At 48.3% G+C, this 12,624-nt stretch overlaps 1 protein-coding gene across 1 annotated transcript in view; it reads left to right on the forward strand.

Annotated features, from left to right (window-relative positions):
• RUBCNL (rubicon like autophagy enhancer) overlaps positions 1 to 12,624 on the forward strand; it is a 41,250-nt gene that overhangs the window by 14,444 nt on the left and 14,182 nt on the right. Inside the window, exons 5-7 of the mRNA XM_068165267.1 lie at positions 7,887 to 7,972; positions 9,443 to 9,650; positions 11,606 to 11,710. Of these exons, the coding sequence (XP_068021368.1) occupies positions 7,887 to 7,972; positions 9,443 to 9,650; positions 11,606 to 11,710 (399 nt within the window). The remainder of the gene's footprint in view (positions 1 to 7,886; positions 7,973 to 9,442; positions 9,651 to 11,605; positions 11,711 to 12,624) is intronic.

Below are 12,624 nucleotides of genomic sequence, written 5' to 3' on the forward strand. Positions count from 1 at the left end.
CTGCGCCAGGGGAGGTTTAGGCTGGATGTTAGGAAGAAGTTCTACACAGAGAGAGTGATTGCCCATTGGAATGGGCTGCCTGGGGAGGTGGTGGAGTCACCATCACTGGAGGTGTTCAGGAGGAGACTTGATGGGGTGCTTGGTGCCATGGGTTAGCTGTTTGGGTGGGTTGGATTGGTTGATGGATTGGACACTATGATCTTGAAGGTCTCTTCCAACCTGGTTTGGTTTATTCTAAATAAATTCTAAACATTTCATGGGGTTGTTGTGGCCCAAGTGTAGCACCCAGCACGTGACCTTGTTGAATCTCATGCTGTTGGCTTCAGCCCATCTAGCCAGTCTGTACAGATCTCTTGGCAGAGCTTTCCTGCCTCCTGCCCTCTGCAGATTGACATGGCCACCCAACTTGGTGTCATCTGCACTGAATTGGATCAATGCTGTCATTCAAAATAGCAAAGAGGGTAGAAAGAGAAAGATTACCAGCAGAGGAGGACCACAGTGTTGGACTGAGTAAAACAGCAGGCACTCCTGCTTGCACTAGTTGTCTGTCTTGTGATGCAGAAGTGCTTCCATACCTCTGAGCTGTGAGCAGTGTAGGACATCTGCTTGATGTGGCTTCCACCAGCTTCATTTTGTCTTTGCTGTTACTCTTCTCCTGAAGTGTTTGGTAGTGATTCATTGGTGTGTGTGTGTGTGTGGGCTCCCTGGGACATCCTGTGCTTGACCTGAGTAGGAGGTGAGAGAGTCCTTTGATTCTGGAATTTTGAAGGCAGGGTATTAATATCTGTTCCCATCATGTCTGAACGAGCTTGTGCCAGAGCAGTGTGTTTATTTTTCTTCTTCCTGTTCACAAGTGCATCCACTGTCTCTGAGAGCCCTCTGATGGGGATCAGGATCTTTATACCCTTCCCCAGTTTCTGACTATATGGATATCTTGCCTATTGTCTGTGAAGAGACATAGATTTGAGGACTGCCAGCAAAGGCTGCCTTCTGTTGCTGCAGTGGCAGGGGGCTCAGGGCAGGGCAGGCCCTTAGGCAAGGACCTCTTCAGTGGGGACACTTAGTGCAGTCCCCCCAGGATTGCTGATGGAGCAGCTGGGTTGGTCTCAGGGCTGTGCCTCCATGAGGCAAACTGGCCTGCCTGGGCTGCTGTCCCTGCTGTGCCCTCTCAGCAGGGACAGCAGAGCAATCCCCTTGTGTTTAATACCTAATAGTGATATGAGCAGCCTTGGCTACTGCAAGGTGAAGCATCTTTATTGATAAAGAATGAGATCAGTAGCTAAGGGGGTATTCTTAGTAGAGACTCAGCTTTGAAAGATGGAGTTGCTGAGGTCTAATTCACTACTGGAATGGAGCAAAAAGCAGGGAACAGTCACTCTGCCATTTTGTATTTTGGGTTTGGGTTGTTTGGTTCCTTCTGCACATGAGCCAGCAGTGTGCCCAGGTGGCCAAAAAGGCCAATGGCATCCTGGCCTGCGTCAGGAGTAGTGTGGCCAGCAGGAGCAGGGAGGTCATTGTGCCCCTGGACTCAGCACTGGTTAGGCCACACCTTGAGTCCTGTGTCCAGTTCTGGGCCCCTCAGTTTAAGGATATTGAGTTACTGGAAGGTGTCCAGAGAAGGGCAACAAAGCTGGGGAGGGGTTTGGAGCACAGCCCTATGAGGAGAGGCTGAGGGAGCTGGGGTTGCTTACCCTGGAGAAGAGGAGGCTCAGGGGAGACCTCATTGCTATCTACAACTCCCTGAAGGGAAGTTGTATCCAGGTGGGGGTTGGTCTCTTCCCCCAGGCAACCAGCACCAGAATAAGAGGACACAGTCTCAAGCTGTGCCAGGGGAGGTTTAGGCTGGATGTTAGGAAGAAGTTCTTCAGAGATAGAGTGATTGGCCATTGGAATGTGCTGCCCAGGGAGGTGGTGGAGTCACCATCACTGGAAGTGTTTAAGAAGAGACTGGATGTGGCACTTGGTGCCATGGTTTAGTTGATTAGATGGTGTTGAGTGAGAGGTTGGACTGGATGATCTTTGAGGTCTGTCCTATCCTATCCTATCCTATCCTATCCTATCCTATCCTATCCTATCCTATCCTATCCTATCCTATCCTATCCTATCCTATCCTATCCTATCCTATCCTATCCTATCCTATCCTATCCTATCCTATCCTATCCTATCCTATCCTATCCTATCCTATCCTATCCTATCCTATCCTATCCTATCCTATCCTATCCTATCCTATCCTATCCTATCCTATCCTATCCTATCCTACTTATGGTCAGTTTTAGTCACAGTGATGATGCTCTGTTTAGCTCCGCTTCCAAGCTCTGGTCCTTTCTAACTATTCACTCAGAGCTCTTCCAAGACCTGAAGCTGGCAGCAAGGCATGTGTCATTGCAGGACTGGGATCTCTTAATAACACCTTTGTCATCCTGGATAGGCTGTCGTCAACAGCTAATACGGTGACGATTATGCTTGCTTCCTTCTGCTGGGTGTTGGCTCCATGCATGTGAGGAGGAAACCACACCCCATGGTAGGAGCTGGCTGAGACCAGTTGTGCAGGTCGGGGTAGCCAGGTCTGGAAAATGCAGTCCAGGTTCTCTGTGTCACTGGGGACTGAGAGGCACACGTGGAACAACAAATGAGTCCTGCATGACTTGGTCTTTTGGCATGAGCTGAGGAATACAGCAGCCAGGTGACTGAAGAAGTAGTGTTCTGGATTTGACAATCAATTACTCATCATGGGACTCATGATCCTGTTAAACACTGCACAGTGTGGTGGGCTCTGTCTCTCTTCTCCCAGGCAACAAGCACCAGAACAAGAGGACACAGTCTCAAGCTGTTCCAGGGGAGGTTTAGGCTGGATGTTAGGAAGAAGTTCTTCCCAGAAAGAGAGATTGGCCTTTGGAATGTGCTGCCCAGGGAGGTGGTGGAGTCACCATCACTGGAGGTGTTCAAGAAGAGACTGGATGGGGTGCTTGGTGCCATGGTTTAGTTGATTAGATGGTGTTGGGTGATAGGTTGGACTCAATGATCTCAAAGGTCTCTTCCAACCTGGTCTATCCTATCCTATCCTATCCTATCCTATCCTATCCTATCCTATCCTATCCTATCCTATCCTATCCTATCCTATCCTATCCTATCCTATCCTATCCTATCCTATCCTATCCTATCCTATCCTATCCTATCCTATCCTATCCTATCCTATCCTATCCTATCCTATCCTATCCTATCCTATCCTATCCTATCCTATCCTATCCTATCCTATCCCTTGGCTCTGTTCTATAGAAACTGCAAACTTCTGTGTTTCACTGTTCCTTGTTGCCTCCAGCCATTTAACTCACAGATGGGTAGCCCAGGTCTGGAGGAGTGAATTCTCATGCTTCCCAGAGTTGTGCAGGGTTATAAGAATGAGGAATAGCAAATGGCCAAAAGAAGAAATAAAATGAGTACTCAGGAATTACACAAGAGCATCTCCTGACTTGTCATCCTTCCCTTCCCATTTCTGTCCCCAAGGTGGTGGTTTCTCACTTTTGTTTCTTTCAGGAGAATTGGTGATTCACAAGATGCATGAAAATGACAGGCTCCAATCAGAATCAATAACATTCTGTCTTTTTTCATCAGAATTTTCTGCTGGTCCTGTGAGACTGTCCTGTAGGCTTTTTGCTCATACTTTTAAGGACCATTCTCCTGTGGCCTCATGTAACCTTCTGAGCAGGCTCTGGCATTTTTTACTTGAAGAGAATAGAATAGAATAGACCAGGTTGGAAGAGACCTGTAAGATCATCATTGAATCCAACCTATCCCCAACACCATCTAATCAACTAAACCATGGCACCAAGTGCCTCATCCAGTCTCTTTTTAAACACTTCCAGGGATGGTGACTCCACCACCTCCCTGGGCAGCCCATTCCAATGGCTAATCTCTCTTTCTGGGAAGAACTTCTTCCTAACATCCAACCTAAACCTCCCCTGGCACAGCTTGAGACTGCGTCCTCCTGCTCTGGTGCTGCTTGCCTGGGAGAAGAGACCAACCCCCACCTGGCTACAACCTCCCTTCAGGGAGTTGGAGACAGCAAGAAGGTCTCCCCTGAGCCTCCTCTTCTCCAGGCTAAGCAACCCCAGCTCCCTCAGCCTCTCCTCACAGGGCTGTGCTCCAAACCCCTCCCCAGCTTTGTTAGAATAGAATAGAATTAACCAGGTTGGAAAAGACCTTTAAGATCACCGAGTCCAACCTATCACCCAACACCATCTCATCAACTAAACCACGGCACCAAGTGCCTCATCCAGCCCTTCTCTGGACACCTTCCAGCAGGTGAACATCCTTCCTAAACTAAGGGGCCCAGAACTAGACACAGGACTCAAGGTGTGGCCTAACCAGTGCTGAGTCCAGGGGCACAATGACTTCCCTGCTCCTGCTGGCCACACTATTCCTGATCCAGGCCAGGTTGCCATTGGCCCTCTTGGCCGCCTGGGAGCATGGTGTTTTCTGGTGGCTTTGTTGTGGCTGCTGTGTCACTGGCAGTTCACAGCTCCTGTTTGTGCCTTTAACCTCTGTGGGCACGAAGGTCACTTTTTTTTCTTTTCTTTTTGTGATTTCTGGGGCTGTGTCCTCAGCCCCAGCTGCCTGCAGGCAACAGTGCTCAGGAGCAGAAGGGCAGCCTGGAGGTGTTGAAGAGGGGATTGGATGCGGCACTTGGTGCCATGGTTTAGTAGTCCTGAGGTGTTGGGTGATAGGTTGGACTTGATGATCTCTGAGGTCTCTTCCAACCTTATTGATTCTGTGATTCTGATTATTTTTTGTGGCAGATCCAGAGCTGCCTCCCACTGCTGGATGCTCTGGTCTGCTTCCCCATGTTCCTTCCCTGCCATCCTGGCTTGGATCAGAAATAGTGTAGCCTGCAGGAGCAGGGAAGTCATTCTGTCCCTGTACTCAGCAGTGGTTAGGCCACACCTTGAGTCCTTGTATCACAGTATAACTTAGGTTGGGAAGGACCTCAAGGATCATCGAGTCTTGGTCCAGAGAGGGAGAGAGACTCAGTTCTTTTGAATGTTCCTGGGTGCTGCAGCTTTGGCTGTAGAGCAGAGGTCATTGCTGTCCTCTGAGCAGCCTCTTCACCTCCCTGAGTTGTATCAGGCAGAACTTGGGACACAGAGAGAGGGTTCCTCTTGGTCTGCTTCTTGCAGGCTCCATGGTGATTGTCATTTTTTCCTCTCCTGGTATTCTCTCTGTTTTTCTTCAGAGCAGCATTGCCTTGGGCTTTTCCTTCTCTCCTGTTCTCAGCAGTATTGTCCAGGGCTTTCCCTTCTTTTGTATTTTCCTCCTTCTGAGCCAGTAGTTGCTCAGGTTTTTATACAGTGTTTAGGTATGTATATGCCAGAGAGTATCCATTGGCCTCTGCCCATTTCCAAGACAGCTGCAGTCTCCTGAGCAATCCTTATCTGTGCACCTTCCAGGGAGTCCTCTGCCCAATACACATCAGCTACTGTCTGGGCAAGCAACAAAGGTGATCTTTATCTTTTTTGAGTCACATCAAGAGAGACAAGATTTAGCCTCTCACAGTCCTGTGTCCAGTTCTGGACCCCACAATTGAAGAAGGAAACTGAGACTCTTGAACATGTCCAGAGAAGGGCAACGAGGCTGGGGAGAGGTCTCAAGCACAAGCTCTATGAGGAGAGGCTGAGGGAGCTGGGGTTGCTTAGCTTGGAGAAGAGGAGGCTCAGGGGAGACCTTCTTGCTGTCTCCAACTCCCTGAAGGGAGGTTGTAGCCAGGTGGGGGTTGGTCTCTTCTCCCAGACAACCAGCACCAGAACAAGAGGACACAGTCTCAAGCTGTGACAGGGGAAGTTTAGGCTGGAGGTGAGGAGAAAGTTCTTCCCAGCAAGAGAGATTGGCCACTGGAATGTGCTGCCCAGGGAGGTGGTGGAGTTACTGCCCCTGCAGGTGTTCAAGAGGGGATTTGATGTGGCACTTGAAGCCATGGTTTAGTTGATGATGATGAGATGTTGGGTTCTAGGTTGGACTTGATGTTCTCTGAGGTCTTTTCCACCCTTATTGATTCTATGATTCTATGATTCATGTTAGTGTGTATATATATATATAAATATATATATATATGTATATAAAACCCCATGGTATATCTAAAGAAAACCAGATGTGTGCTCTGATGCACAGTGAAAAGTTCTTAGCAGGGGAACAAGAGGTGAATTATCTTTCATGTGGTTCACATACTCAGTCGCAACTGCCAGGAAAATAAAACTGCTGTTCTGGGAAGCAGTGAGGGCTGTGGCTCATGCATCCACCCCAGCTGAGCACATTACCATGCAGTCTGGGTTGCATTTGGAAGTAAGAGGCAGATTTCCTTGAGGTATGGAAACCTACCAGCAAATTTTTTTCCAGACTTGCTGTAGGCACAAGATACAGGTTGATGGATCTCTCTGCATGGCCAGACAGCAGGGGCATTGCTGTTTTCTTCCAGCTGTTGTGTACACTGCACTGGTTAGGCCACACCTTGAGTCCTGTGTCCAGTTCTGGGCCCCTCAGTTTAGGAAAGATGTTGAGTTGCTGGAAGGTGTCCAGAGAAGGGCAACAAAGCTGGGGAGGGGTTTGGAGCACAGCCCTGTGAGGAGATGCTGAGGGAGCTGGGGTTGCTTAGCCTGGAGAAGAGGAGGCTCAGGGGAGACCTTCTTGCTGTCTCCAACTCCCTGAAGGGAGGTTGTAGGCAGGTGGGGGTTGGTCTCTTCTCCCAGGCAAGCAGCACCAGAATAAGAGGACACAGTCTCAAGCTGCACCAGGGGAAGTTTGGGCTGGAGGTTAAAGTTCTTCCCAGCAAGAGAGATTGGCCCCTGGAATGTGCTGCCCAGGGAGGTGGTGGAGTCACCATCCCTGGAGGTGTTCAAGAGGGGACTGGTCATGGCACTTGGTGCCAAGCTTTAGTAGTCATGAGGTCTTGGGGGGTGACAGGTTGGACTATTGCATCCAGTCTTGAGCTCCCCAGTTTTAGAGGGACAGGGATCTACTTGAGAGACTCCAGTGGAGGGCTACAAGAATGATTAAGAGACTGGAGCACAGTCTCAAGCTGTGCCAGGGGAGGTTTAGACTTGATGTTAGGAAGAAATTCTTCATAGAGAGAGTGATTTGCCATTGGAATGTGCTGCCCAGGGAGGTGGTGGAGTCTCCATCACTGGGGGTGTTTAGGAGGAGACTTGATAGGGTGCTTGGTGCCATGGTTTAGTTGATTAGATGGTGTTGGATGCTGGGTTGGACACAAGGATCTCAAAAGTCTCTTCTGGTTTATTCTATTCTACTCTAAGCAGAGAGCAGTGTTACCTGGCTGTGTTGCAAACTGCAGAGCATGACTGTAATCCCAGCCAGAGGTTCTGGCTGTGGTTGTCCCAGCATCTCAAGGTGTAGCTGGGCGAGAGGGATCATGTTTGGTCTGCAAAGCTGCTGTCACCACCCACTTTTAAACTGTTTCCCTGGTAGTTGGTACTCATGCTTCAGGTTGCCAGCGTAGTGCAAATGCCAGCTTGTTCTTCACATTTCTCTCTCCTCTTTCTTAACTTCACCACAACATCCAGATCCAACAGAGTCTGGTTTTCTCATAGTGTCATAGTATCATTCAGGGTTGGAAGGGAGCACAAGGATCATCTAGTTCCAACCCCCCTGCCATGGGCAGGGACACCCCACACTAGATCAGGCTGGCCAGAACCTCATCCAGCCTGGTCTTAAAACACCTCCAGGGACAGGGCCTCGACCACCTCCCTGAACAACCCATTCCAGGGTTTCACCAAGTTTTGGGAAAGAATGTTTGCTTTGCTTTCTGGATATCACCCTGCACACACCCTGGGAGCTGCAGAGGAAGAAACAACTAATAAGAGCTCTTGTTGCATCCTCAGGTTCTACCTATTCTTTGAACATCAGTGCTCTCCCCTTGAATCGCTCGTCGCAGGACATCTGCGTGCTTCCGGAAGATGTAGAGAAGGTGAGGTCAAGAAAGACTCCTGCAGCAATGTGGTTTTATGTTTCTATTTTAATAGTGGCAAACCCAAATGGCAGAAATGTTTAAACAATAGCAGAGCTTTCTGATAGACAGCAGTGTGCCCAGGTGGCCAAGAAGGCCAATGGCTTCCTGGCTTGCATCAAGAATAGTGTGGCCAGCATGGGCAGGGAAGTCATTGTGCCCCTGGACTCAGCACTGGTTAGGCCACACCTTGAGTCCTGTGTCCAGTTCTGGGCCCCTCAGGTTAGGAAAGATGTTGAGATGCTGGAAGGTGTCCAGAGAAGGGCAAGAAAGCTGGGGAGGGGTTTGGAGCACAGCCCTGTGAGGAGAGGCTGAGGGAGCTGGGGTTGCTTAGCCTGGAGAAGAGGAGGCTCAGGGGAGACCTTCTTGCTCTCTCCAACTCCCTGAAGGGAGGTTGTAGCCAACAAACTTCTGAACTGGCTTTTAATGTTGCTTTTTGTGAAGACATTTCAGAAAGGAGATGATGTTTCTCTGTCTATAATGTGGGAACCAAAACAAAAGTAATTTGCTCTCAGCCACAAAAAAACCCCTGAGTACATACGTGGATTAGAAACCACAGGCTGAGCTCTGTGAAGGTACTTCTCCTATGCAGATGATTGAGGGCTGATGTGATGACTGGTTAAAAGGTAGCAGCAGCACAGTCCCTTGTGAGTGAGGAAGAAAAACAGAAGAAACCAAAAACTCAAGCAAAAAACCCCAGACAAACCCAAGCAACAAAAAAAAACCAAACCAACCAAACAACCCCCCCAAAAAAGCTAACCAAAATAAACCAGAACCCAACAGCCAAACCACTTTTTAGGCTGTGAAATGATCTCTTTGAAGTTCAGGAGACCTGAACCCTAAGGAACATGCTGCTTAGCCTGGAGAAGAGGAGGTTCAGAGGAGACTTTCTTGCTGTCTCCAACTACCTGAAGGGAGGCTGTAGCCAGGTGGGGGTTGGTCTCTTCTCCCAGGCAACCAGCAGCAGAACAAGAGGACACAGTCTCAAGCTGTGCCAGGGGAGGTTCAGACTGCATGTTAGGAAGAAATTCTACACAGAGAGAGAGATTGGCCGTTGGAATGTGCTGCCTAGGGAGGTGGTGGAGTCACCATCACTGGAGGTGTTTAAAAAGAGACTGAATGAATGGTTTAGTTGATTAGATGGTGTTGGGTGATAGGTTTGACTCAGTGATCTTGAAAGTTTTTAGCAACCTGGTTAATTCTATTCTATTCTACAACTTGAAGCCATGGTTTAGTTAGTCCTGAGGTGTTGGGTGCTAGGTTGGACTTGCTGATCTCTGAGGTCTTTTCCAACCTTATTGATTCTGTGATTTCTTGACTTGAGCAAGTCCTGGGAGTGGGAGGGGAAAGAACATTTTGGTTTTTTTCACTTCATCTCAAGCAACTCTCAACTGCACTCTGTGCTAATGAGTGTTCCCGTCTTGTGGGCAGGAAAATGCCCACTTTTTTGTGGCAGACATGATTATAGCATCACTAGAGAAAATGAAATGCAACATCCTAAGCCAGCAAGCAGAGTCGTGGGGGATGGAGGAGACAAGCGGATCGGACGGCAGCTACCACACCGATTCGGAGTTATCTTCTTACCCTGGAGTGAAGAAGTCTGATTCTTCTGTTGCCTCTTCAGACAGTGGTTATGAAGGCAAGTTACTCAGCCCACAATGCAACCTCGCCTGACAGCATTTGCTGATCATCTCTGAGCAAGGAAACACTAAGTTAATGTAGGCACTGCCTAGAAGGAAACCCCCTGCTACCTTCTTTGAACCTCTTGGGAGCTGTGTTCCTTGAGGATCCTGATGCCACTGGTGTTTTCTTTGTGGATCAATTTATTCTTTGTGAATGCTCACATCTGACAAAGGAAATAGCACAGGTGTGGCAGTTTAAGCTTGTGCATCAAAAAATTTCCCCACCTCTTGAACAGAAAGTGGTAGCATGTCAATAAATCACCATGGGGTGTACAAAGGAGAATGATGGTAGGTTCTAAACAATCCCACTGGATAGAATACTAACAAAGTTGGTCTGTGTAGTCTAACTTCCTCTCTTTTCAGCTTCCTCACTCTGGCTGGTGCTTGTGCTGGCTCTCTGCTGACCTTGGCTGTGTTCTTTGTTTTGGCTAAGTACTAACAAACAACTCCCTGTGCTTTTCCCTCTGTCCTGTACAGGAGGGTGGGGAGCAGGGAGGGAGAAGCTCCCCTGTTGGCTCCCCTGGTTTGTTCTTGTGCTGTTTGTAAATGGTAAATACCTGTAAATGTTGTACATCTTGGGCATATTCATTGCATTTCATTGTAGACTGTAGTTTTGCTTGCAAATACAGCTTCATTTGCTTCCAGCTGAGCTGGGCTGGCAATTTAATGCTGGGGGGAATTTTCAACCCACCACCACAGGCCAAGTACAGCTCTCTATAGAGGGTGCCCGTAGCTCTCTGTTTTCCTCCCTGCTTAAATCCTTTCCTGCACAAAATGAAGCCTGGCTTCTTTCCTCTGCTTGCTTGCTTGCTTCTTTCCTCTGCTTGCTTGCTTGCTTGCTTCTTTCCTCTGCTTGCTTGCTTGCTTGCTTCTTTCCTCTGCTTGCTTGCTTGCTTGCTTGCTTCTTTCCTCTGCTTGCTTGCTTGCTTGCTTGCTTCTTTCCTCTGCTTGCTTGCTTGCTTGCTTGCTTCTTTCCTCTGCTTGCTTGCTTGCTTGCTTGCTTCTTTCCTCTGCTTGCTTGCTTGCTTGCTTGCTTCTTTCCTCTGCTTGCTTGCTTGCTTCTTTCCTCTGCTTGCTTCTTTCCTCTGCTTGCTTCTTTCCTCTGCTTGCTTCTTTCCTCTGCTTGCTTCTTTCCTCTGCTTGCTTCTTTCCTCTGCTTGCTTCTTTCCTCTGCTTGCTTCTTTCCTCTGCTTGCTTCTTTCCTCTGCTTGCTTCTTTCCTCTGCTTGCTTCTTTCCTCTGCTTGCTTCTTTCCTCTGCTTGCTTCTTTCCTCTGCTTGCTTCTTTCCTCTGCTTGCTTGCTTGCTTGCTTCTTTCCTCTGGCCAGCCTGATCTAGTGTGAGGTGTCCCTGCCCATGGCAGGGGGTTTGGAACTAGCTGATCCTTGTGGTCCCTTCCAACCCTGACTGATACTAGGATACTATTATGCAGCAGGCAGATCAGACCATGCAATTGGTTTGAGTGAAGCTGCCCAAAGTATTCATCACATACAGTTAGAGGCAAGATGATGATAAACACTCTTGGCACTGTAGTGCTTGAGTCAGCACATGCATTTTAAAGTAGGTTTTATCCTCTTGAGTAATAGGGATCTTAGTGATGGACTTTGGTCTGTAGTCTAAATGACATAACTCCTGGGGAAAAAAGAATATTATGTTTGTGTGTGAGGAGAGGAGAGACAGCTGATGAAAGCCTTTGGTTTGGTCTCTGGGAGCTTCTTCCTAAGCAACAGGTATGTGCTGTATGACAGACTCCCAAGGACTGGCTTTCTGCATGCAGGTATAAAAAAATCAATAGCTCTGTAAATACAGGCTGTGAGCTTTGGTGCATTGATGATAGAAATGGAAAGTGGTGTTTATATTTATGAGCTGGTGTTTAATACAGGTATTAATTGGAGTTGTCTCTGTTCTAAACAGGCTCTGCTCTGCTGCCTGTCAGCTCACCAGTGCGTCTACCATCACGTCACGAGGCCGGCAGATTTCGTTGCCACAGTGACTCAGAGGATGAATATGTAATTATTGGTAAGGCTTCAACATCATCATTGCAGGAAAAAACTCAGCTGTGCAGTTGAATCTGTTGCATCATTTGGAAAATCTCTTGACTTAGTAGCTGCTGTTTCAGGAGAAGTCACATGAGAAAATGGAAGGAACAATGCAGGCATGACTCCTTGTGAGAGCACAGGCAGAAATACCTGCCTGTTGCAGGATTCCCTTTCTAGATTGATGATCTCAAAGGTCTTTTCCAACCTGGTTAGTTCTGTTCTGTTCTGTTCTGTTCTATTATCTCAGCAGAATATCAGATAACAGAGGAATGAGGCTGTAAGCAGAAACGCTATTATTAAGAGCTCGCATCACTGGGATTCTGTAGAGGAATCTTCCTACTTTCCACATGAAAGTAAATCACAGTATCAGTCAGGGTTGGAAGGGACCACAAGGATCATCTAGTTCCAACCCCCCTGCCATGGGCAGGGACACCCCACACTACATCAGGCTGGCCAGAGCCTCATCCAGCCTGGGCTTAAACACCTCCAGGGATGGGGCCTCAACCACCTCCCTGGACAACCCATTCCAGGGCTTCCACTCTCATGGGGAAGAACTTCCTCCTCACCTCCAGCCTGAATCTACTAACAAGGGGGATCACTCCCTGATTACCATCATGGGCTAAACTGACTTGACTTGAGGAAATCAATTAATTACCAATCAGATCAGAACATGGTAATGATAAACAAACCCCTATTTGAAAACCAGCCTTCCCCTATCCCTGCCTTCTTCCTGGGCTCAGCCTCACTCCTGATTTCTACTTTCTTCCTGATCAGCAGCACAGAGGAACTGGGGTTGTGGTCAGTTCATTACAGCTGTCTCTGCAGCTCCTCTTCCTGAGAAGGGGCAGGCTTCTTCACACTCTTCCTCTGTTTCAGTGTGGGGTTCCTCCCACA

Source organism: Melanerpes formicivorus, unplaced genomic scaffold (genome assembly GCF_026170545.1).
Source record: "Melanerpes formicivorus ecotype bairdi unplaced genomic scaffold, bMelFor1.0.p_v2 SCAF_87, whole genome shotgun sequence".
NCBI lineage: Eukaryota > Metazoa > Chordata > Aves > Piciformes > Picidae > Melanerpes > Melanerpes formicivorus.